We start from the raw sequence: 27,378 nt of genomic DNA, 5'->3' as shown, positions 1-27,378 counted from the left end.
AACCCGACACTCATGCGTTGAAACTTTAACTACCTTAATATAACCTTTTAATTTGTCTTGCCTAAACCAAACTGTTAGCAAAAGAAAAGCAGAGTGTCAGTACATGCTATTTATATATATTTATTTGAGTTGTTCTTTGTGGTGAAAGTGCTGAAATCCATAAACACAAAATGGCTTTCAGATGGGTTTACATGCACCACACACACAGAGTTGGCATTATACATGTTCATTGAAGACTAAACAACAGAGCGCAGTGTGTGTGTGTGTGTGGTGAAACTGGCAAGGTTTTAAGCCCATTCTGATCTTTTAATTAGTCTGATTATCCAAACAGCATTCTGCTGGCGCTCTCTGACTTAAATGCACACATGGACACAGCGTGAAAATGCTACTGTTCATATGTGACTGCCGCCGGGTGCCCTTGGAGACGGGTGTGATAAATATTGTCAGCGCGGCTCTGATGACGGCGTTCCCAGCTCTGACTTACTGTCAGCACACCCTCCATGCTGGAGTAGAACGTTTTCAGCCCTCAGCAGGAGACTTTGAAGACTTGACTGTCACGATGTTGCTGAAGTCTTTGTTTAATACTTTGAGTGTGCTTTATGTGCGTGTCTGTTCTGCATTTATGTCCATCATGATGACCTTGAGGGCTTGTTTTGAGTCAGTTTTTCAACTCCGACTTCTGAGCTTTCTGTGCCTGCATGTATCTTGCTGTGTTGGATTCTATTTGATACATGATTCAGTGATTGATTTTTATTTTTTTTTTATTCAAGAACAATGAATGGTTTTAGTTCTGATTTATGTTAATAATTTGACTCTGTTAAAGCTTTACTGCGTCACTTTCTTTTTTTTCAATAATGAACGTCCGTTACATTCAAGCCATTGCCAAGTGAGGTGCTACAAAGCTAATTAAAGATGCAGTAGGTAAGTCTTATAAAACTAACTTTCTGTCATATTTGCTGAAACTGACCCTATGTTCTAGTAGAACTACATGAATTATATAATATAAAAAAAAATCCAGCTCCTCTGGCACCACCTACAGCCTGTAGTGCGATTGGCAAAATTCCACCGCTTCCGGTTGATTTTCTCCAATCAGGGCCACAGGGGGTGTCTATCTGCCTGTCAATCACTTTCCCTAAACTCCGGTGAATAATGGAGTGGCTTTTCAGAGGTGGCGTGAGCTCCGGGATTTTAAAGATCTGAAGAACGATGCAGATGTAGCCACATTTCCTCTCAACCGGTAACATAATTACCATGAATGATTTATCTTTCACTTGGTTATTAGTAGTCAAAAGTCCACAAAGCTACGTTGGTGAGGATAATAGTAACGTTTGCACAGTGGTCGGTCTGACGCTAGCCTGCTAGTTAGCATTGTTTTACTGTTGGTGAGTAAAGTAAACATTGTGTTAGTGTTTAGTTATTGAAAATGTAGTTGACATGCCGGACGGCAGTTCTGTCAAACTCCGTTGTGTGGGAGGGGCTTAGGAGACGGTTTGGGCTGCAGCAGAAAGGGAGGAGGGACTGAGAAGTTGTCGATGTTCAAATTTGTTGGCAAAGTCCTGGTTCTTCACAATCTTACCTACTGCAGCTTTAAGACTATCAGCTCCACACAACTCTCTCTGTATTTCTCAGCATGGCTGTGTTTAGAAATTGGTGTCCCGCGACTTTCGCGCACAGAAACTTGAGTTAAGATAATTACCTCTTCTGAAAAGTCCATCCTGTTTTGTTTTTTTTAATGTGAAGAGCGTTCACGGAAGGCTTGTGTCATGTGGATGCAACGACAGAATTGTTTTGTCATTACTTAGAATTCCTCACGGGGGAGACAGAAACTACGCGCTATAGCTTTAATGTATATTCATCCCAAAGTTAGTAAGGCTGTCCTCATACTTCCACATACTGAAAGGAGCAAAATAGTCAAATGAGAGTCAAATTGATTTATTTTGCTCAATACAGGAAAATAAGATGCCTTTTGTGCGGAATCTAGAAATGGAAAAGTAATAATTGGCTACATTTAAAAAAATAAAAAATAAAAATAATGATAAAAAATGGTATTGACGTCACATTTTAGTCTCAGTAGAAATAGTAGCACAGGTGTTGTCGCAGTAACTTAAGTATTCATGGCAGTGGCTGCAGCAGTAGTATTTGCAAACAAAAGTCAGTAACACATGCATAATTCACCACACATGCAAACTAAATTCACATTGATGAAATCAAATTAATAGACCGAACATAGGCCATGTGCTAGGAACTGTCATCTCTTTAAGTGAGTGCTGCTCCATCTCAGCTCTCATCTGTGAGCTCCACCAGTTTGTGCCAGAGTAGGAGGCGGTAAACCACCTCTATACCCCGGAGGAACCAGCTGCTCTCTTGTTTTTTGACTCTCCACAGGCTGTTCTTTCTCTCCCAGCCTCCCAGGTGAATTACATGACACCTGCTGAGCTTAGATGTTGGATTCTCTTCCTCTACATAGGAACAATGATTCTCATCCACCCATCTGTTTAGGAAACAGTTATCCTGAAGTTATCCTATCTTCCTAAACTGCAAGGACTGTCGTTTCGTATTATGGGAATAATTGCATGGATAGTCCACACTAGGGCTGCACAATATATCGTTTTTCTATCGTCATCGCCATCTCAGCTGGCGCAATAAACGCATCAAAAAAGGCTGTGACATATGACAAAAGACACTCATAGATTTTTTGCGTTAGTTGAAAGAAAATGGCAGCAGAAAACTGCACTTCAGAATGTCATTCTTCTTAGAGTGGTGCCAATTTTATATTCAATTCAGTGTTCAATTTGTTCAATAAAAGAATGTTGGAAATGATTTCCTTTCATTTATTTGAAATTCAATTTGTTGTATTTTAGCAGAATACTGAGAGCAGCAGCAATGCAGAACGGAGTACACTTTAATATCGGTTTATTTTATTTATAAATTTATTTGTTAGTGAAAGCAGTGTAACAACAGTGACATACAAGGTAAATGAGACATGCAATACATAGACAAAACATTACATGTTTAGACTAGGGCTGTCAGTTAAACGCGTAATTAACGGCGTTAACGCAAACCCATTTTAACGGTGTCAATTTTTTTTTATCGCGAGATTAACATTCTTTTTGGCCTAGCAAACTTAATAGTTTCTTTCACATGCTGTTGCAACAACTAGTAACGTTAGAAAAACACCACACCGCATCTAGCTAGACCGGAAACAAAACAGGCACGCCGCACACGCTTGTTTGGGCTCGCGAGCTGGCCAAAGAGCAGTAGGCTAACGTTACGTTTTGAGTGGATGGCGAGCACGAGACGCCAAAATGGATGCCAATAAGGTTCTGAATGGAAAGTTTCCTTTTTAAAAAGTGGTTCCATTGAAAAGACCAAAGTGATCTGTGCGTTTTGTCGTTGTGAACTGAGCTATCATCACAGCACGTCCAGTCTGAAATACCACTTGATGGCCAAGCACACAGCTGATGCAAATCCCCTAATGCGATTAATCGCAATTAAATATTTTAATCGTTTGACCGCACTAGTTTAGACATTGACAGACCATAAAGACAATAGCATACAGCATACAACAGTTAAGGCCGTTTTATGGTTGTGCGTCGAATGGACGGCGTATCCCCGCAGACCCCTCTGCGTCTACGCCGCAGCCTACGCCGCAGCCTGATGTGTACCTCTCTAAAAATGCAACCACACGTCACAGTGTCGCACGTCGCTCGGCCGTGGCTTGGTAGCGCTGCATTTCCCCAGGCTCATTTCCTGGTTCTCCTTCTCCATAAACATCATGAAATCAAGGAGAGGGTGAACTTTTCCTGCTACAGAAAGAACAGGGGAGACACTTTGTTTCTCTCACTATGCCTGTAGAGTCACTACTCGCTCGCCGTCACTCTCTCACTTCTCCCTCGCTCTATCACCCGCTCCCCACACACACACACACACACACACACACACACACACACACACACACACATGCCGGCTCAACGCACGCACCAGCGCGCACAAGTATAAACATCAGGCCATTTACGTAGGCTACGGCGAAAGCTCTGCGTGGAGCCTCCGCACAACCATAAAACAAGCTTTATGCTGCGATAAAAGGCAGAGAGAATGGTGTGTGAAAATAGAGTGTGTTATATGTCATGTCATGTGTAAGTGTATGAATGTTGGGGTGTTGGAAATATAAGGATGGTAGTAGATGTGTAAATGTTTTGCTTAAGTAGGTTGACAGTTGCGGTGGAGGCAATAATAAGGAAGACGAGAGAGAAACAACAAACTAATTTGAACTAAAAAAATATAATAAAACTACTTAACAAATAAGAGAAAAGAGGTGGGTGATAAAAAAGAAATATTTATACTATATAGAATTAGTTAATTAGGCTATATTAGTATAACTGTTATGTTAGTGTTATTATCATCATCAAATAAAATATACATAATATGGTAAAGTATAACATATAGCAGTAATGACAGGGCATTGTTCAGTGGTGAGCGGCGAGGCCCGACCCAAATCGCACGCCAAGAGGACCAGAGGATGAAAGTGACAAGGCAGCCCCACAACCAATATCCGTTTATTTATCCCAAGCAAAATCGTTATTGCGATATTCAGCGTTATCGCATATTTTTCTCATATTTTTCTCATATTGTGCAGCCCTAGTCCATACCTTTTTGGGTTTGTTGTCATGTTCTGCTGATTGGCTCATACACCAGCGAGTAGATTTTCTGGAGGCTCTGTCAATCCGCAGCCTCTACGGTCTCCTTTTCTACCTCCAACCTCTCCCCCCGCACGTTCCCTCTGTCATTTACCTTTCCCCCGTCGGCAGCGTCACATATCAGTGATGTCATGATAGCGGCGCTGTCAGAGCTGCGAGAACGGATGAGGAACAGCCTGGAGAGAAAAACATCTGTTTAGACGACCTCCTTCACCCTCATGCACCTCACTGACTCCAGACCAGTGAAGCCGCTGCTACCATTGGACTCTCTTGCGCTGATGTATGTGCACACACACACACACACACACACACACACACACACACACACACACACACACACACACACACACACACACACTCTATTTTTGAATACATGGCCAAATGCTGTGCCATATTGAGTGAGAGCTGCAGTCACCAGTGTGTGTGTGTTCTAACTGCTCCTCAGTGCCAGTGAAAGGAAGCTCATTCTGACGTACTTAAGCTCAGCTCCTCTGAAGGTTGAAGTTGACTGAATCTGATTTATTTGGGACCAATGACTTAACAAAGAGTGCTCTCTGATGCTTGAAGATGCTACGAAGATTTAGAAATAGCACGCAAAGTTTAATATGGACAGATTTTTGACGGGGGAAGAGACGAAAAACTGCTGAGGCTCGTCGATCAAACGCGCAAGTTAAATCCAAAATTTGAAGAAGCCTGTCTTGCTCTCAAGTTCGCAGTCAGTATAGCAGGAAATTCTTTTGTCTTTTTGTGTCTTAAAATCTTGGTGTGCAAAAGTTTAACTGAAGCATTTTTTCATTTGCACGACAGAATCTTGCACGATACGGGATGCATGTAACAGTATGTTCTTGATAATGTTATTTAAACAGAATCCAACTTTGCCCCATATTTTGATAAAAAATTAATTTTCCCCCATTTGGGATGTAGATGGGTTTAGAGGGCTTTAATGTTTTTAGGCTATCCTTGAAACTAATTTGGAAGCCTCTGGTTTGAGTCATTTATCAAGCCAAAATGTGACAAACATTTGCTGGTTCCAGCTTCTCCAGCGTGTGAATGAGCTGCCTTCCTCTGTGAATGTGTGTGAATGAAAATAATGGTTTGCTGCATCCCTACTGTACATTAAACACAGACATCAGAAAGGACACATCTTATTTATGTATAGATGTCAAAGTCTGCAAAATGTTCTTTTTTTGATGGCTTTGAAATCTGATGTGACACCCATAAAATCTGACATTGTTCAGTTCCATCTCGATGGACTAGTCAAGCTGTGTTTGTGGGCTTGCCAAAGTGTGTACAGGCACATAAATATATCATCACCAAATCGAAAAAAAAAGGAGAAGTGGAGAGGGATATAAATGGAAAGAATGCATGACAAGAGTGGACAACATTTCCAAAACAGAAGAGTCACCAGAAACCACTGATTCCTAATCGCAAAGTAGCAACGGGCTGATGTGTGATTTTTTTTTTTTCTGCTGAAATAAGACATCAGTATGTTTGGCTGAAACATAATTTTTAGTTTCACCATGTGGTTGTTAACAGTGGAGGAAGGTCAGATCCAGACCATGTGGATGCTATAAGCCCTGGGGACGTGTGATGTGTCAGGGGATGGCGTTTAATCCGGTAAAGGCATATAAAACAGATGTAGTGCCCCGTGCTGCAGATGGGGGGCATTGTAGAACCTGAGAATCTGGAGGGATCCAAGAGGGGAAAAAAAGGGATCTCTGTGAGATTGGTCCCCACCGCCAGAGCCGCGCTTCAACGGTCGCTCTCCCTCACTCACACACTTCTCTCCCCTTGCTCTCCTCTTTCCCGCTCTCTCTCTCTCACACACTCTCTCTTTGCCTCGGTGTCTCTCAGTCACGCATTCTTCCGCGCTCTCCTGTTTCATCTCTCCACCGTGGAGTGCAGAGAGAGCGAGAGGTGATTTGTTTCCCGGGCTGGCTGGCAGCGGCTAGATTGGGGCAAACGGAGACAGAGTTGGGGACCTGAGGGACAGGACAGTACAGAGGGGGACTCCGGCGTGAAAGATCCAGCAAGCAAGATTTCCTCCAGCGGAGATTATTTGCATCACAAAACCTGTGGAAAGAGGACTCTGACACTATACTGGCTGCACAACCGCTGTCTGCACAAGAGGTGCCATTTAGAGTCTTAATATGCATGCGTGCGTGCATGCGTGCGTGTGTGTGTGTGTGTGTGTGTGTGTGTGTGTGTGTGTGTGTGTGTGTGTGTGTGTGTGTGTGTGTGTGATTTTGAGTCTGCTCACCTTTTCAGTATGCCGATTCATTGGCTTGGCTTCTTTTCTCATGCAAATGTAGAAATTGACTGGTCGTGCTGCATCCATATCTTTGACAGAGACACAGACAGAGACAGTCTCTGTAATTCAGGTTTGCTTGATTGTAATGCAGCGCTCTGTGAATGAGTTCAGCTCTGATGGATTTGTGTGTGTGTGTGTGTGTGTGTGTGTGTGTGTGTGTGTGTGTGTGTGTGTGTGTGTGTGTGTGTGTGTGTGTGTGTGTGTGTGTGTGTGTGTGTGTGTGTGTGTGTTTCGAGATCACACGACAGAAGAACCGGAATTTTCTAAATAATTAATCTCCCCAATATGACAGAAAACTTTGAAACTAGGTTATTTTTTTAATTAATGTGCGACTCATTATATTTCCTAGAATTTCATCCACCGTCTTTCTGAGCGCTTTTACAGTCGATTGCATGTGTATTAATATTCGAATGCATCTGTCTGCACATGTGTGTGTTGTTGACATGTATGCTCTCCAGCATATCATGCTTGGACGTCACTGCCTCAGGATCACGGAGGGAAAAAGAGAGGGGGGGGCTAAATGCTATGTGTCACCGTGCCAAGTTACTGCTGTAAAGAGGATGTTGAAGGTTAGACGAATGTCTTTTCAGTCTGTGTACCCACTCCGTCTGCCTCTGTTATTCTTTACTTCTATGTAGAGGAGAAACAAGAATGACAAGTGTGTTGGTTAAAGCGGCACCATGAGGAATCCCTTAAGTAACGTCAGTCGTGCGGCGCCCCCCTCCTCTCAACCGTCCGTCTCTGTCTCCATTTATGTGATTATATGAGTGTGTGGCGGAGTAGACAGATTGAGTATTTTTTGGAAGGGGGGGGTGGTGGACTTGATGCTTGTTTTAGCTTGCTCCCCCTTTCTACTCCCCCATGGGATTTGCCCTTGCCTTCCATCACTCCTACACTCCATCCTTTTATCGTCCGTCCTGCTGAGCCAGCGAGATTTACTGGTTTAAAGTGGGAGTCCATTCACAGCACTGGGACTGCTGGAGGTGACAGACTGGAAAAGGGAGGGGTGGGAGGACTCAGGTGAGAGTGAGGAGAGGAGAATGGAAGTGAAAACAGGGGGAGTCCACGGGTGATTTATATGTAGACATTTCTCCACACGTTGGGCCACCGCTCCAATTAACACCTCTTCCAATCCATGGCTGCACTTGACAGATGCTGAATCCGAGACAAGGCAGAGTGAATTCATTAGTGTTGGTTTGTAGGGATTTGGCAAATTCAAATTGTTTGCTGTGGCTTTCAGTGATTTCTGGGTCATTTGTCGCCGCAGTGTTTTCAGCTTCCTTGCTCTTCAAGTTTGGGAATTGCACAGAAAGAGCGAGTCGAGCAATTTATTTCTGGATAATTCACAAACGCATCCAGCTGTCCCCATTTAGGATCACGGGCTGAGTAGGTTATTCTCTTATTCTCAAACCTTTGCGTCACCTCTACAGGAAGACAAAATGACAGCCTTCCGTGTCAGAGCGGTGGATTTGATGGGGGATGTCTGATTCGGATTACTGATTCCTGTCGCTTGTGTTCCTCCAGGGGGCGTGATAGACAAGGACCTGCGCCACTACCTCAACCTGCGCTTTCAGAAAGGCTCAGTGGACCACGAGCTGCAGCAGATCATCCGGGACAACCTCTACCTCCGCACCGTCCCCTGTAAGTTACCATGTCCTTTCACCCTAGCTCCCTTCACACCCTTGTCAACTCCACTCACTCAACACTTTCAAAAAAAAAAAAAAAAAATATATATATATATAACTAAGTGGACATTTGAGTTGAGATGTTGTTGGTTCCAAAGCGCAAGAATGAATCGTCAAGTTAAACATATGAAATCCTATTTGTATCAAATTAATACAAAGTCATTGACAGAGAGCAAAGCTGAGGTCAGGTATTACAAGTTGATTTATTGAGCTCCAGGGAAAATAACTAACTGCTAAACTCCTATTTATAGTCTTTACTTGAGGGCAGCAGGGTGCATACACAAGCACAGAAAGTGGGAGGCAGGGAGGGACAATAGTTCTTTCTTCTTATAACATTATACTCCCTTATCATTCCAAATACTATCTTTTTCGGGAATATCCAAGGTAGAAATTTTCCATGGGAGTTTATGGGAATTAATGGGAAATAACAGGAATAAAATGGAAGTATAGGGGTTATCTGCTCGGGTTGAATGTTATATGCAGATAGAAACTAACGTATCATTAGCAGAAATAATCCATTAAGCCCTTGTGTTGCCCTTCGGGTCCCCGGGACCCAGTTCAGTTTATTTTACATCATCAATACAATACAAAATGTAAATAAACTAACCAAGTCCCCATGACACAAAGGACAATACAAGGGCTAATATGCCAAATGAATCCATTCATTCGTCAAATACATAGTGTGACATGTGCCGTGTGGTAAGTTAAGCTAACTAGCAAGTTAACAAATGGGGAAAGGTACTTTGTGTGCACTTTGTGTGCAAACAGATTAATTAAACTCCTCAAATAGCATGCTCAATCAAGCCACATCCCACATGGTAACAGCTAGCTAGCAAAAACTAGGAGAAGGTTTTAACAAGTTATAAACTGTATACTAGATACATTCTGCTGGTTAACTGAAATATCATAAAAAAAATCTAACATATAATCACTGCAGTAATATAATCAAAACTTACATGAAAGCATGTGGTGCTTTGGCTCAGACATTGCGGAAGTGTGGGCCGCACAGTATGCAGAGGGTTAATTTCTATTTAATGGTACGCTGTGATGGACGACTGTTTGTACGTGTGATGGAAGAGTGTGCTGCTGAATGCAGTCACAAGAGTATACTTCTAACCAAAACATGCCAAAAGACCTAAGTGGTCTTGTGTTTTTGTGAGTATTTTCCTCTTCAATAAGTGCGATTTCAATATCGAAATTGTGCAAAAGTTCACCAAATTCCAAGCTTAATTTCCCTTGGACATTTTATTGAAATTTACCTGAAATTTCCAACCCTTTGCAAGCCTAGTGGTGGTAATCAATTAGCTGCTGGAGAGTTTGTTTAGCTGGATTCAGGCTTCTCTGGATGTTTGATTCTATGAAATCAAGTGCAGCCCTCAGTCTCCAATTAGCCACATTAACCGCATCACCCAGTTGAGCAGCTGAGTGTTGTGTGTGTAGACAATCAAAGATCACATTTGGAAGGCTTTAAGATATTGATGCTTAGCATTCTCTGCTCTGTGTATGTGTGTGTGTGTGTGTGTGTGTGTGTGTGTGTGTGTGTGGTCGCGGCCTTTATCAGTCTTATTAAGCCCCCAGTGCTTATACAAGCTTAGACTTACTGATGTTTAATCCATATTCTTCTGATTCCTATTTGCCATTTTTTGCTGAACATACGCTCATTGCCATTAGTCAATAGGCTGTGATATTAAATGGCGTCTATTTGTGTGTGTGTAGAAGCTCTTATCTGTGTGTACTGTGTTTGTGTGTTAGCTCTGCATTAGCCTAGTCGTGCCATTAGGCCCAGCTGTCTGTTGGCTAACTCTCCCCTGAATCCTTAATGGAGGTGCATTCTTCAAGGCCAGGAGAAGGCAGATTTCACTAGAGACACGTTTCTGTCTCCCTCTCTGAACAGAATACAACAGTAAAACGGAGGAAAAAAAAAAAAAGCTATTTGTTTGCAACAGAAGTGTAATTTTCTCTGATAACCACTCACAGAGTGGCTGCCGGTGAGACATTGGAGATAGAGAAAGAGGTGAGCAGTGAGGAGGGAGAACAAATGGGAGAACAAATAGAGAGAGAGAGAGAGACACACAAAAGGGAGTGGGGGGAAAGTGGGAGGAGGCATAATGATGGGACACGGACTCTGACAACCACATAAGTAAATGGACTGCAGATAAACTGTTGCAGAGAGAAAGAAAGGCAAGGGGAGGTTAACTGATGCATTAATGAAGCTTCAACAATGAGCCTCAGTGCTGCTGAGAGGAAGGAAGAGGCCGAGTCATGACTGAGCTGGTGTAGCTTTTTAATATCTGTACTCACGGATGGATCCATGTTTGGTAAACACTACTGGTAAACACGTACACATTTTTGTAAATGGTGCAATTTTCTTTTCATTTTATGTCCTGTCCTGTGTGGTTTGCTTCCACTTTTTTAGGATTTTTTTTCCCAACCCTGTTTTTACACCTTTCCTTACTCTTCTTCCTTTAATACGTACATGGTGGCCATGTTGGTTTATGTGACATCATTGTTAAGCACATGCTTAGAACAAATTGGGTTTCCGGTATGGATCGGGCAGCAGCAGTGCTACCATTTGGGCCAGAACTCTCATGAAAAGGAGATTTAGATCCCAACAGACCATCCTGGTCAAACGAAAGAATATAGTTAGTCACATTAAGCAATCTTTAGTACAATGACAAATGAATGGTTTGATGGATAGATGAAATAGGGCTGGGCGATAAATCGATTTTATCCATTAACTCGAATGTGTAGTTAACGTCGATTTTGTTTAAATGAAAATCGATTTTCTCCTTAACATCCAGCGATGCTCCCCTCTGGGCTCCCGTAGCTCTGAACTGGGCTCAGCCCTCCCCCCCCCCCCTGCGTGTTTGCCGTAGAGATACACAAACAACATGGCAGCGACAGGGACTAACATTAATTATAATATATATATATATATATATATATATATATATATATATATATATATATATATATATATATATATATAATAATAACTAGTCATTTCATTACTTACTTATCCGTAATCTCCGCCGAAATGACCGGCAGCTCGCGGTTCCCTGTCTCCGGCCGAGAGTCACCTATTCTCGGATAAGTGAACCACCAGCTACCGCTGACCTGAAGGAGCACCATGCGGGGCACCAGAGGCGGTGTTGAGGAACTCTGTTGCGGAGACGGAGGTCTGTAGTGGCTTAAACAACTAACAATCGCTGCTATGTAGCATGGAGCTCCTCTTCGACGTTTGTTTTTACCGTTAGTTACTACGAAGGAGCTTGCTACAGGTGGCTACGTTCAAGAGACCATGGGATGTTAGTACATTACTCAGCAACAGGTGAAAATAGGGGCAAGGTTGCGCAATAACGTTAAAATGATTTGAACTTTTTGCGAGGAACAAGAAGTGAATTACCTGTATGTGTGAAAACTGCTTTATCTCACGCATCCGTTTTGTTGTTGTTGAATATATATATGCGTGTGTGCGTGTGTGTATGAGTCAAAATAAAGTTAAAACTTGTTTTGAACAATTTCTTTGTGATCTGCAGATTGATTTTAAGTAGGGGGAGAAAAAAAATCTATTTAAATCTTAAATCGGATTTATTTAGAAAAAATCGAGGATTTTATTTTTAGGCCATATCGCCCAGCCATAAGATGAAGTATACTGCTGATGAAATACAGTGGAATCTTGATGGGCTGACAGATGGTTAAGGACACTAACTAGATTAGAGAAGTCTTATGGCAGTTGAAGCCTTGTAGACCTTTTCTGCAGGAAGTTTTACAGGGATCTCAAGAACGTTTCATGTGTTTCGAACAACAGGAACTAGGCCCTAGATTAACTTCTTAGGCCAAAGTTTCTTGGCTCTAAAAAGCCCTTTCTCTGGAGGTAGGACTTCTCACTGACCCAGGAACAAGGCAGAGTTTGTTGCACTGAATATTAGGGCTGGGACGATATGCTTTAGTCCCGATTTGATTCTTTCCCGATACATGGGTGCCGATTTGATTAGTATTGTGATTTTCATTCATTGCGATTCTAGAAGTATTGCGATTCGATAGTATTGAGTATTGCGATTTTCTTTTCCTTCTTTAACAAAAACAAAAGTTGAATAATACACTTCTAGAGACAATATATCATCAGACATTTCTAAAAACTAATTGTTTTCTAAGAAGAATGCAGATCACAGGTCAGTCAGTCAGTCTGACATTTATTTCATTTGTAAAGAAGTACATTTGTGTTTTCTGCTTTCGCTCTGTTTTGCTGAAAACGGATATGATGTAATCGCCGTCAGCGGGACCGTATAAACAAAATATTTAGGTGAACCACTGGTAAAAAATAAAAAACATTATCGATTCTAAGGTAAAAAAAAAAATAGACTTAAAAATCGTGGCAAGAAGATCACGATGCATATGATTTATTTTTTCTTTCCCCCACCCCTACTGAATATTTTGGATTGGTCAAACACAAGCCTTGAGGCGACTACTACTTTCTAACAACATTCACCTCGGCTGAGGTTAAGTCAAGTTACGTAGTCAGTTTCACAGTGGTTGGAAAACGTCTCCTTTTTTAACTTTATTCTTGTGCGAAAATTACATGCATTGTGAGGGTGCCTGGGTTGCTCACCTTGTAGAGCAACCATGTATATATATATATATATATATATATATATATATATATATATATATATATATATATATATATATATATATATATAGCCCATATATAGAGGTGTACTCCTCGGCGCAGCGGGCGCGGGCTGGATATGACTCCGACCTGCGGCCCTTTGCTGCATGTCGTTCCCCGCCCTCTCTCTCCCCCATGTCTAAAATATTAGGCCTAAAATGACCCAAAAATTATCTTAAAGAAAAAAGGCTTGCATTGTGATTGGATCTCAGCCAAGTATAATTGCAATCTGTCCAACAGTATCATATTTGTAAGAAAAAACAATCAGCCCAACAACTTGAAAGGTCAGTACCTGCGATACCTTGAATATCATTATCCAGATAATGTTTCCAGATGTAGATCGTATATTAATACCAGGTGTAAATTGTTCGAAAAGATCCACTTGTGGACATATGATTAAAGCTATAGTGCGTAGTTTCTGTCTCCCCCGTGAGGAATTCTAAGCAATGACAACAATTCTGTCGGTGCATCCACATGACACAAGCCTTCCGTGATTGCGCTTCACCCCCCACCCCTCCTCCACGCATCTGCTAGTAGCCAAGGAGGACACTGAGGATTACAAAAACAGGATGGACTCTTCAGAAGACGTATTTATCTTTACTTGAGTTTCTCCGTGTAAAAGTCGCCGGACGACACCAAATTCTAAACGCAGGCATGCTGAGAAATACAGAGTTTTGTGGAGCTGATGGTCTTAATTAGCTTTGTAGCAACTCATTTGGCGATGGCTTGAATGTAACAGATGTCCATTATTATAAAAAAAGTTACGCACTTAAGCTTTAAGGGAGATTACTTTTTCACTATGTAGGAGAAAAAAGAACTGTCTATCTAAAAATCGAAAATTTAGAAACGGAGAGATACATGGATGCCTGGTGAGATCTATGATGAGTGATAAATCTAATTCAGAATAAGGGGCAAAAGAGAAAAGAGAATTATAAGTGATAGATCTGAAGTAGTTCATCACAGCAATTTAAACAAAACCCTTGAGTGGCAAAGGAGAGACATTTCTTCAGCAGGATGGAGGCGGACGGGCAGACAGTAGGAGAGTTACCGTCACTCATACCAATCGTGGAGCTTGGACGGAGTCAGCCAGGGCAGCTAAGGCTGTGCCAGCTCTTAGACAAATTGCCTGGTTGAAATCCAAGGTCAAAGCGTTAATAGCCTGAGCCCATGTGAAATCAGGCCTATCGTCTGGTAATCCACATAGATTTGATGGGGGAGATAGAGAGCGGAGAGGAATAAAGTGTGGGTAGACTAGTTGTGATGCCTAAGTGGGCTACGCCGATCGAGAACGGTTGAATTATTTAGGTAAAATTGAACTGGAAAACATGGCAATTAAATATATAGATTTTTATAAAGCGACTTAAACACACACACACACACACACACACACACACACACACACACACACACACTCATTTATAGGCAGTGTGTGTACTTTCATATGAAGCCTCTAGAGCCTAGCAGACAAATATATGAAAAGAGGTTTTGAACTAATTTCTGAGCGTTTGATTTAGCGTGCATGTATTTAGTGTAAACTTAGACATTCAGAGTACATAACTTGAAGGTTGGGCTGGGACATCAACTGAAAGATTAAAAACACAAGTGCGTCTCATGTTTCCCCCCAAATACTAAATCAAAAATGAATAAGCGCAGTGCCTCTGTCGCAGGGAAATTATGTGATATAAAAAATATGAAGGTCACCAGGATTACGTGGCTCATTGGCCACTTTGTTATCTATTCTATTCTCTTTCTTGTGTTCTTGGTTGCCTTCCTCTTTCTCTTGCATTCTCTCTGTTCATCTTTACACAAGCCTAAAGACATGCTCATATTGTTCTGAGCACTGCCTTATAGCTATATTGACATTGTGAAGTACCTAGTGAAGAGTAGTGACTGTCTGGGAGTAATAGAGCTGATGATGAAGAGGTCAACTGCACGTAAAAAGGTTAAGAGATACTCTTTCGGTTTTGCAGTTCCCCTTTCTCTAACCTTCTCTAAATGGCATGACAATGTACACACCGACTATTGCTGTGTCTGAAACCATTTCTTTTCTGCTACCTAGTGCACAATATTTGCTTTTTGCCATTTTATTGGGGTGTGAAATGTATGGATTGGACAATGGAACAAAAAATGGTGTCTAATAATGTAATGCACTTTTGCAAGAACTTTTGCTAAATCAGTGATACTAAAATGATCGAGTAATTGTTGAGAAAAACAAGCAGAGATTAAAGGAAAGTCTGAAAAATGAACAGCATTTTGTGTACAGTAGCAGAAATCGGTTAGATTTTTCTGCTCTTGGGGCGCCCTGGTAGCTCACTGTGTTTGAGCATGCGCCCCATGTACTAAGGCTCAGTCCTTACCGCATCGGCCTGTGTTCGAGTCCGTCCGCGACCCTTTGCTTCATGTCATCCCCCCCTCTCTCTACCCACTGTCTTCATCTGTCCTACCAAATAAGGGCCAAAAAGCCCCAAAAATGATCTTTAAAATAATCTCTAGCTTGCGACCCAGAGTGTGGCAACCACGATATGGCCAAATCTTCTATCCCGATATAAGTAATTTTATATCTTGATAACGATATATATCACAATATAGCATGTTTTCTTGTAATTCAATAAATGAATAGTCTAAATGAAATGTGTTAAAGCCTATTTTTGTATACTCCTGTGTGAATGAAATACTTGAAAAGGAAAAGTACTGAGTATTGTCTCATTTCATTAAGAGCTTTAGTGCAACATTTTAATTAATAGATTGGAATGACTAAATCCAGGTACTTCGTCACAATGATGCATAAATCCTGTAAATCGAATATATTGGCAATAAGCAGTCCTGCTCTCTATTGGCAGCATTGTCCACAATAGTTTAAAGCAGCCTGGCAGATTGGGGAAAGCTACCTCTGAAAATGAACAAGTATGGCAATACCTCAGACAAATCTTTGTCCTCTTACGGTATATATCGTCCAACCATAATGGCTACCATTAACCCCTCACAATTATGCTTTTGGGAATGCTGGCTCCATCGATAATAGCTTGGCTGACATGTGTGGTGATCGCAGAAGAGGGACCCTTAAACCAAACATCCCAGTGAACATCCGCTAATGGAGATTTCAAGTTTATGATGGGTGTGATTGGATGTTCCCACATCTGTCTTTAAAGTGTGCAAGTGCATGTCTATTTTACTGCTTCATTGAATTCTTGAAGTTCTTGTAAGTGCTTCCATGTATCCATGTGTTTGTGTGCTTTGGCCTTTACATGCATGCACAAACAACATATGCCTCAATAGCAGGAAGTAGTGGTTGAGACTGTGAGTTAATGGGGAGTTTGATGCCCCCAGGGGCATTGAGTTTGTGTTAATGGCTGGGGCAACTGTGCACAATGCTGTTGGTGTTTACTAATGAGAGAGAGACTGAAAGTCCATCTGTCTATCCACAGTTGTTGGTTTGATCATCCTGGAGTCTTGCGGCATAGCAGGAAATATGAATCTCTGTCTGTCTCGCACTTACTCTCCTGCTGCTCCGCTGCACAGTCCTTATCGTTACTTTCCTCTGTTCATTATCAGTTTTTCTTCCCGCGACCTCTTTTTCGTTGTTTTGCTTTGCATCAGTGTGTGCATTATGTCACAAACAACATCTGACTGAATAAGTAAGTGCATTCATTTTTTTATTTTGCTCAATTTGGTGCTCGCCAAAAAGTCCAACATGCAACCTGTAAGAGCACATTATAAACCTGAATTCTGCCCGATGTTATCTGCCAGGGACATGTGACTGGCCCTTTTCTCTTTCCTTAGTTTGTCACATGCTGTTTAATAGCCTGATGTCTGATGGATGACAGTAATAATCAGGATAATAAAAAGACTAACAGCTCCCCAGTGCCCCTTCATTCATTATTTAACATCTCTGTGAGAAACTTAATAAACGCCAGAAGTTTGAGTCTCACCGAGGAGCCCAGACAGAGGGGAGCCTCACCGCAGAGCTCCGAGCCGGGGCCCGTGAATGAGGAGCAGATAGAGGCTTTTAAGATAGAGGTAGACTTAAGGTGACGCTGCATTGTTAGGTTGTTTTTCTGTGTTGTTGAACGAGAAACAGGAAACCTGGTGTTTGTTCTGCACGTATATTAATTTGTCTCTTTATATTCTTCCTTACTGACAAAGGTTAGGCAGATCAGACAAACACCTTTAGTCAAAAGCTCACTTTCTCTCATCCCTCCATTTACTCTCTCTTCTCTTTTATCTCCCCTCACTTACTCATTGAGTCATTGGAGACAGGGTGGGGTTTCCATGGCAACTGTTTCCACTCCCCGTCTGCGCCAAAGGCTCGACTCCTCTTAAACTCTCAGCCCGTTTTCTTTTTCTTCCCTTCCATACCACTACTCTTCCTTTCCCCTCTTTCTCGGTCTGTCTACTTCTTCCCACTTAACGCAAATGGGGACTACAGGTCAGAAAAGTGTAGAAGGACAGGGCAGACACAAGGTGTGCACTGCTTGTTGGAAATGGGATTTGAACCCAAGTCCAATGGAGGAATTCCTCAAACTCATAAGCTGAACGTAAAAATTATCCACATGATCCCTGACTTTTACAGAAATGTATTACTTTGACAAGCAATATCCTGCCTGCCATCCATGTGCAAGGGGAATGGAGGGTTTGTGTGTGTGTGTGTGTGTGTGTGTGTGTGTGTGTGTCTGACTGTGTGTCTGACTGTGTGTGTGTGTGTGTGTCTGACTGTGTGTGTGTGTGTGTGTGTGTGTGTGTGTGTGTGTGTGTGTGTGTGTGTCTGACTGTGTGTGTCTGACTGTGTGTCTGACTGTGTGGGCTGGAGGTGAGGGATGGTGGGAGGGATTGACTGACAAGGCGGGACACAGATGTGGATGTGCCGGCTGGGTGGTGAGCGTGACACGATGCTCGATGCTCGTCGGCAGTTGCCGCCTATAGACGTGACGTGGGAAGAGGTGTGAAATTTGCTCCCTAATTGGCCTTCATCGCACAAAGATGGCCCCCCCACAAACTCTGGCTGGCCTCGTCAGTCGTGTACTGGTGTTGGATAGACACATCCATCAGGTGGCCCACCTGCGGTCACCTCACTATGATGCTGTCGTGGGAGCTTCCTGCATCGTTTTCGATAGAATGATCTGATGCCTATGAGAGAGAAAATGTAATTGCAATTTATTAACAAACTTCTTTTTAATTTAAATGCATTTGCAACACCTGAAACCACATGGAGACATTTTTCCACACCTGGCAAATCATTCAGTCCGTAACTTATTCATCATTTTGAATGAGAGCTGTGGAATTGACAGCGCAGCGGAGGGATCTTAATGGAGCTCAGTTCCACTGCACATCCTTGCGCCCATGAGATGCGACAGCCCGCCGGATCTTCCAGGAATCCATCTTTGAGATGGTTGTGATAAAAAAAAATGACAGCTCCTTTTAAGACGAAAACTGGAGATAATCAAAACTGGTGGGTGAGAGAGTAAGAAATGGACCTCAACTCGCCCAATTGTGTCCACAAGAGTAGTCTAGTATATCTCATTCACACAGCGCTGTCACCACAAGAGGCAGAAATCCAGCAAAATTCAGCTCGAAGGATTTCTTTGGGACATAGTCTTAAGGTGTACCGCATGTGTTACACCACACAAATTGAGCAGTATGCGATTGATAAAAGGTGTTATTTAGACGTTTTTACTGTGAAGATTCAACCAAAACTATTGATCCTCACACCCTAGCTGCACATTTTCACACGATCAACGCATATTTAGAATATGTCATCAAAACAAATGTGCCTTGGGACTGTACAGAATCGAACATAGCGGTGAACTTCCCTTTCTCTGCTTTGTTGCGACTGTTATTCCCACCATCCTTTTTAAATAACTTTTGAAAAAACACATTGAACCAGCAGGCAGAGCAATCCCTTTCCTGGAGTGTAGGAACCCAACACTAACAAATGTGCTTGTGTTTTTCCAAACTGTACTTTTAGCACTATCTTTCCTCTAAATGCTTGGTATCTATTTTGGCAGGACAGCACGGAGAAGTGCACTGCACAAACTGTAGTTCACCACCGGGCCAAGAATTTGCAGGCCTTTATCTCTGGTGAGTTAAATGGAATGCAAACCTTGAGCCATCATTTAAATGTAAACTTGACAAAACAGTGTTTGTCCTCTCTTTTTTTAAATAATGATGACAGCAAAGATGAGAATTTAATTTAGCGTGTTGATCAGGAACAGCTTGCGTGTCCTGGTGCATTCTGACCGATGATTCGAGAAACCAACTGAATGTGTGTTGGTGCTACTGCCTCTGAAACATATGAAATGCAGAGAGGCTCTTGAGCCTCAATTATGCTTCCCTGAAGTGGAAGTGAGATTTGTTCTTTGCATCGTACAGGAAATATAGTATGTGTACTACAAGGAATAATTGTGCTGTGTGTGCTTGGTCTGAGTGGTGAGCACGTTGATGTCAGTTTGGTAGAATTGACAGCTAAGCCCCTCCATCTAGTTACTGTTGCTGTGCCTGTCGAGCTTTCCATTTCACCAAGGCACATATGCAGTTAAATCTATTCTTCTTATTTTTGTTACAATGGGCCCTTGATTTCAGACAGAGTTAAACCGCAGCAGCTTCTCATTTCTAGCTGGCCACCAGCTACAATGGCAGCTGTCATTGACAGAGTTTACAGGCTGTAGCTAGCTAGCTAGTTAAGCTAACATTAGCTCCATGAGCTGGTTGAAAACGCCGTCTCCAGCTGACCTTTTAATGCTTCCATCGGAAACATCTTAAAACGAAAACACTGTAAAATGTCTAAAATATGCACTATTTACATTATTATACTGTGCTAAAAGACTAAGGCTAAAACTACATGTCCCAGGCAATCCTCACAAGTTAACGATCTATGTAGAAGACATATAATACTAAATAAAGAAACAGCATTGCTCTAGTTAAAGCAACACCAAAGATTCTTTTGTACCTTTTAAAATAATGTTTTTAAAATCGTTTCAGTGGTTCATCAACTCGTAACAGGGTGAACAGCACTTCTGCATTCGCTTTGCGGCCCTCTATCGGCTATAACCGCACTATGCAAGTATGCCAGATCGGGTAGCGGATCTGTAGTTTGAATGAGAACGGTAGTGGACAATTCCGCTTCCAACCTGTAGGGGGACCGAAGAGGAAAAGGGCTTTGGTGTGGCCGGGTTGCCTCAGTGGTAGAGCAGGGGCACATATACTGAGAGGTTGATGCCTTGACGCAGAGGTCCAGGGTTTGAATCCAACCTATGACAATTTCATGCATGTCTTCCCCTCTCCCCTTTCTCACCCAGCTGTCCTGTCAAAATTAAAGGCGCAAAAGCCCAAAAAAATGATCTTTAAATAGTGCTTTGGTGTTGCTTTAAGTAAAGTACAGAAAAAAACTGTTCTAACATGTTTTGCTACTTAGCTTACATACATTTGTATTTTAGAGCAGACAAACGCAGTTTAATCCATTCCTTTTACTTTTAATCTTTAATCTCGTTTTGGAAAAGAAAAAATGGTCATTATCGTTCTCACTACAGCCCCATGCATACCACTTCCTACACGGAAAGATTCAAAGCTTAACAGGCCTAATGTGCCTATAGGCACCCAATTATAGCCCAATTATAGTATAGAACATATACGTTTGCTATGCTATAATTGGGCAAAAACTATTAAAGGCAGAGGTTTAGCGAGCGGTCAATGAAATGACGGGTTCGGAGACAGACACAGAATCACATTTTGCTTTTCTAGACTCTTGAGTAAGTTTTCCAAATATTCATGTTTTTTTAAGGTTTAAAAGCTCATACTCAAAGAGTGAACTAGTTGATCTTGTGTGACATCTGAGGGTCCCTGTCAGCTTCCTTTCACCACTGGGTGAATGATGGTTCAGGCACTTCCTGTAGACTGAGGACAGAGAGGTGTGCTTGATTTGGTCCACAGAGCAGCTTGGGGACACGCAGACCCACAGCTTTAATATTCATGGCCAGAGCCTTTGTGGCCAAAAGGGCGGTCCTTTGGCCAACCCTGGACGAAATGTCTCCCTCCGCAGTGGTGCTGCACACACAAACACACGGCCAGGAAAACTATTATTCTGTATTAAAATGTTTATAATTTGATTATGAGGAAGGCAGTGCTCTGATTACAGCAACTGTCACGTAAACATCTTAATCATGTTGTTTTGTAGGGGGGAAAGATAACTTGATTAACAGATCTCCGTTATTCATCAGTCTGTGTAGAATTGCTTCTGTCCGGTGAACAGCGCAGTCTCTTATCACTCAGACTGAGACTGAGTGGGTACAAATAAGTGTGGTTGTAAAAAAACTAAAAACAAAATCAAAAATACATTGCTTTATTGGTTTAACACCACTAAGTGTAAAATGTGATTTCAAAATGATTATAACATTTTTCACAATAAAAATGGATGTGGTCTTGCCAATTGCAATTTATTCACGTTTTGTTCTACCACCGTGGGCGCCAAAGCCAGACATTTTTTGAATTGGACACAAAGGGGCTTCTATGTGCGTGTTTAGTTACCTGTAAATCTATGTGCATTTAAGTACTCTACCTTATCATTTGGCATGTGATTTTGTACGCATTTGTCTGTGCCAGTTGTTTGTTGACATGACACAAAGGTGGAAAGCCTGACCTGGATCATTTCTTTTGTAAACCAGTCTTTGTAAACATCCTCTCCCATGGAAATTCCCTTCATAGAATGGCATACTACCGTCATTGCTTCCCACCTCCCTACGATGGGCTTAAAAATGTTTCAGTCGTAGCGATTAGCAGCATCCATCGTGGAGAGAGCCAGCGAGGCCAAAGACGTGAGAAGAGAATCCCCAGGGTCGGTCTCATTAGAGACAGTTTCACTGTCACAATTCTCAAGTATTAGCAGCATTAGGCTTCTCCATCCCTCATGTTAATTACTGGGGCTGAATGACTAATTGGCTTCTCTTGGATGCTAAAGCTAAGGATAAGGAAAGGGACTGGGAAAGAGAGGAACAGTGCAAAGCAGAGTCTGGGGTTAAAGAGATCACAAGCTTAAGCAAATTCAGGCTTGTTTTTGTGCTCACGAATCAAGTCTAAGGGCCATATCTTGCACCCAGCGCAATTACCTTTGTACACCGACGCATGTATCGTTCCTATTTTGCACCCGACGCACAGCGGACTTTTCCCTCCACAGACGCACGTCGGTAAATTAGGGAATGTATTTGCGCTCCCGGGGGCAGTTCAGCGAAAAGAGGAGGCGTGTTCAGGCGCAAACGTTCCCTGGTGCTATTTTGCAGTTTCAGAAAACAATTCCGCCACCAGGAAAAACCTGGTCTAAAGTCAGTGGTGCAGTTATTCAGATGCTATTTAAGAGCGCATGCTTGGCCATAATGTAGCGTGTGCACAACGCGCATACGCTTTGCTTCTTTCATTTACACGGACGCAGCAGTTTCCATTTTTGCATACCATAGCCTACATAATTACAAGGAAAAATATTACTGGAAATGCACTTCAGGTGTTTGGATAGATCAGGAGGGACTTTACAGTACAGTCCTCAAAAAGTCGCTGCATTCTTTGTGGCTTGTTGTGTTTTACACAACATTTCCATGAATCATGGATGTCTTGATGACATAAATGAGGAAATATTAGAGGACTTAAGGAGACGTGATGTTGAACTACGGTGGGATTGGACACTCCGGTGGGATCTGGTCCGAGAGTGGCAATGCGCTCCACCTCCAGCGGGTGGACGGAGATGGAGTGGGGGGAGGAGGAAGGGGCACAACAGGAGCAGGTGGTGCGTTTGGAGGCCCACGCTCCATGGCTGCAGCAATCCTCTCCAGACTTGAGGAGACGCACCCGAGAGGCCGCAGCAACATCGCCACCCGGCCAAGACGGGCATTTATTACTTTGCCGCATCCCGGACAGCTCCTGCTGGCGTGCGCCAGGCAAATCCGCCGTCATAATAGCAATCCGCCATGGAACAAGCGCGCCTGCTCTTAAAGGGAATGTGAGATGACGCTCTGATTGGTTATTTTCACGTTACGCCCAAACCACACCTAGCTACCTCAGACCAACCCATTTTAGATCTGGTCTTGTCGGGCACAAGACTCGTTTATCCCGCCAGTATAATAGCAACAGCGCCCGAGATCCACCCACAAAGCTACTTGCGTTTCACGTTTGATACTTGCATTTCAGATCATTAAAATATGGCCCTAAGTGTTTTGAGGCCAAGAATAGGGATCATTCTTTTCTCTTTTTTTTTCAGATTCTTTTTTTGGGGGCTTATTTCCCCTTTATTTCAGAGCGACAGTGGATAGACAGGAACGGTGGGAAAGAGATGGGGGATGACACGCAGCAAAGGGCCGCAGGTCGGATTCGAATCCCAGCCGCTGCAAAGGCCTCAGCCTACACGGGGCGCACGCTCCTACTGGGTGAGCTAGAGGTCGCCCCCAGGGATCATTCTTTATCGTATCTGATTTCTCACATTTCTCCTCCCCTGTGTTTTCCCATCAAGTCTGGTCAAATGAGGTGGCATACTGCAGCCAACAGTAAGGTGTGCAATCACCAGAGGGTTGTCGAAGAATTTTGCTAGATGTTTTAAAAATGTCCTGCAGCCAAGGTTGATTATCACCATCGTGTTCCGGTCATATTCGAGCAATAATTTTTTCTGGGAGGTCTCTGCAATCAGAGATCCAATCTGTGTCGCTGTTGCTCTCTGTGGCTTTAGGTAATAGCAAGACAAGTGCTTAGTCTGCTTAGCCAGTGCGCTCACACAGACATATCGGAGCTCTGATTCTGTTTATCCAAACCCCTAATGAAATATTCCATCTTTGCCACATCAGTGGGATGGGGAATTGAATGTGCAGAGGCTGCTACACTATCTTAAACTGTGACCTGCCGAATGAGGGGAAAGCTATCATAATGTCAGATGTTCCATATCATTATTTGCTATGATCCACACAACTAAACTTGACACTACAAGTATTCAATTTGCAAGATGATGATATTATGACAGAAAGTGTATGCGCTTATCTAAAATGGCAACACTATGCAAGGAATTGTACAGATGGAAACACGCTGCAACCTATTTGATGTTGGAGCTCAGGTCTCGACTGACACAGGTACAGTTTTCAGGTTGTTTCATAAGAAACCCACAGGCTGTGAAACATTAAATCTAGCAAGCTCGTACTGCATGTGAGATGCAGGTCTGTTTTATTCTAAAGTGCATGGTGCAATGCAGCAAATGTCTCGGTCAACCAACCCTCAAAAAAACCAACCCAAAAAAAAAAAGAAAAACACGTTAGCGTCAACACCCCACAGATAATAAACATTTGCAATCTGCTTTATTACTTTTTTTTCTGTTATCTCAGTCCTTTCTATTTGTTTAATTATCTAGTAAATCCTGTTTTGTTGCATTTGGCCCACAGGGGTGATGAAAGTGTATTATCTTCAAACAAGAATACAACGTACAGTAGCTTTCCCACAGGTTGAAGCACTATTTCAGGTACAGGCGGTTGACCAATCATGAAGCATTTTTGAAGTGAGGCCCGATGTAGTACATACTGTAGATTTGAATGTTGACGTGCTCCTTAAGACAGAACAAAACATTTCTCAGCCAGTGATGCTGGTGGGAATATTGGTGAGACATTTTCTTTTTTCAAATGATCAGAATCTCATTGTTTGCTTATTCTTTTACTTTGAAATGACTTCTCATCTTCATGTTTGAGAGCCGTTCCTTCGGTTTTACACGCAAAGTTACAGGGAGTACTACTCAGCCTGTGCAAACAGTTGAGTAATGTCTTGTGTGGCTCTGGGGGAGCTGATGAAGTTGACTTCAGGGACATCACGTGAGTAATCTTGGCTTTTGTCAAGTTGCATTATGGGAAGTGTAGAATCCAAGGTTTTTAGAGCTTGACCTACAATAGGGACTAACTTTCAGGCTATCTCAGCTTCTGCTTCATCAATTCAGACTTTTTTTTTTTAATATGATGTGTCTCTTGCAAGTTCCTCAACTTTTTTTTAAAGATTATTTTTGGGGCATTTTCAGGCCTTTATTGACCAGGACAGCTGAAGAAATGAAAGGGGAGAGAGAGAGGGGGGGGATGACATGCAGCAAAGGGCCGCAGGTCAGAGTCAAACCCGGGCCCGCTGCGTCGAGGAGTAAACCTCTATATATGGGCGCCCGCTCTATCAACTGAGCTAACCGGGCGCCCCATAAGTTCCTCAACTTTATGAAAGTGCAATATTAAATCACTGAATGACTTAAGTCCTTTGCTCCATAGGTCAGTGCTTTTGGGTCCTTCTCCCTAGGGTTGGGGAAAATGTCAATCAAACTACCGTAAATAACCGGCTGTGCTCCTGCCAATGGCTGTGAAAGAGGTCCATTTGGCATGCGGATTGGAACATTTTCCCAAAAACTTGAGCGCACTTGATGCTAGTGTGCCATGGGTTGAGCTACCGTGTGCCAATAGTGGCACGTGTTCCTAAGGTTGCTGACCCCTGCCCTTGGGCCTTCTCACAGGTGGAGCTCCAAGCAGCTTTTAGGTGTTCCCACTCCTCATTTATTATCCATCCTTCCATCCTCCTCAGCTGTAGCTCTGGGTTTTCCCTTGAGAAGAAATCCTTGAGCTCCCTCGCCACTTGAGCATTGCTGAGGTATTCACGCAGTGTTGTATTTCGCTCTTTGGCTTTCTGGCTAAATCCCTAAAGCACTCTTTTCAACTATCAGACAGATTTAGGTAGCAAATGCTGAGAATCGGAGGTCAACCGTGTCTTATTTAGTTTCTACTCTTGACCTCTTCAATATAACCAAGAGGGTTTTTGCTTTTTATGTTAAAGTTTATTGTGAAATAAGTTCATTTAATTTGCATAAACAGGTGTGTAAAAGCCTTTGTATCTCCATTTATGCAAATCTTCATGTACTGGTACATTTTACTAGTTAATTTTTAGTTAGTTTTTTTTTTTATATTATGTAGTTTTTGATAAGGTTACATTTTAGTGATGTGATAATATGCATTCTTCTCGGCTAAAGTGTTAGTGTACATTATATTTCAATCCTGCAGAATGACTTGTAGTGCATAGGCATGTACTGTACTGTAGTGTTTCAGTGTCTTCCTCACAGAAGATTTTTTTATTACAAACCAAAGCCGTTCTGATTAGAGGTACCCTTCCCAGGTGTACTAGCAGGTGTAGTGGCAAATCAAAATGTCTCACTAATAGGATGTTCAATACCTCATAGCTATTTCATCTTTTGCAATACTCCGTTGCCAGTGATGAATCGGATACTGAACACCAAATGAGCAGCAAAAGCTGAAGGATCATCTTTTGTAACTGCGTACTGCAAATATCTCTCAGTAGTTCTTTTGTTTATCTTGTGTTTAACTGTAATCCTGCTGTGCCCCAGAATCTTTTCACAGTACAATATAAGGGGAAACCTGAATTTTCAAGTTATCACCCAATTACACAAACTGCATGCCAGCCCATGTTTGATTCCTCCACACACAAGAGAAATTTTGCATCATTTTTCTTTAGCCAGTTGTTTGGATAAACTGCACCCTCTCACACAACAGAAAACTTTGTCGTCTCATTTTCCAACTCTACCTATCAGTTCTAGGGGTGTCACGATTACATTTTCGATTCTAAGGTCACGGTTCGATTCGATTCTTACATTTTTTAATTTATTTTTTATAGTCTAGTCTAAAAATGGAATACACTTTTAGACTAGACTTTTATGCAATATAATATCTGATCTTTGTTCGCAATGTACCGCACTACATTGTCAATTTTGCGACCAAAATTTTAGAATGTGCAACTAAATTTTAAATCAAGTCGCGCATGTGCGACCAGTAAATTTGCCCCCTTTTTTACACTTAAACGTGGAAATTTCGGTACCTGAGAGCGTGTATGCACAAAGCTTATCTGTAATATCTGCATAGTGACAGAGAGCGGAGCTCCGACGCGCGCACACACACACACGCGCAGAGGTGTGGACGGAGCACACTCGTCGGCTCTGCAGTTTTGTTGAAGTTACAGTGAGTCACGGAA

The 27,378-nt window shown here is 42.3% G+C and overlaps 1 protein-coding gene across 13 annotated transcripts in view; it reads left to right on the top strand.

Annotated features, from left to right (window-relative positions):
• The window catches only part of magi2a (membrane associated guanylate kinase, WW and PDZ domain containing 2a), a 260,190-nt gene that overhangs the window by 69,811 nt on the left and 163,001 nt on the right, over positions 1 to 27,378 (top strand). For 12 of the 13 annotated variants that reach the window (XM_039791302.1, XM_039791301.1, XM_039791300.1 and 9 more), the window contains exon 2: positions 8,533 to 8,649. In XM_039791302.1, the coding sequence (XP_039647236.1) occupies positions 8,533 to 8,649 (117 nt within the window). Of the gene's footprint in view, positions 1 to 6,459; positions 6,828 to 8,532; positions 8,650 to 27,378 lie in introns of those variants that run through there. The other variant, XM_039791304.1, reaches the window with a different exon arrangement.

This window comes from Perca fluviatilis, chromosome 23 (assembly GCF_010015445.1).
Source record: "Perca fluviatilis chromosome 23, GENO_Pfluv_1.0, whole genome shotgun sequence".
NCBI classification, from domain to species: Eukaryota; Metazoa; Chordata; class Actinopteri; order Perciformes; family Percidae; genus Perca; species Perca fluviatilis.
Note: the sequence above shows the minus strand (reverse complement) of the source record. Positions and strands in the feature narration are given on the sequence as shown.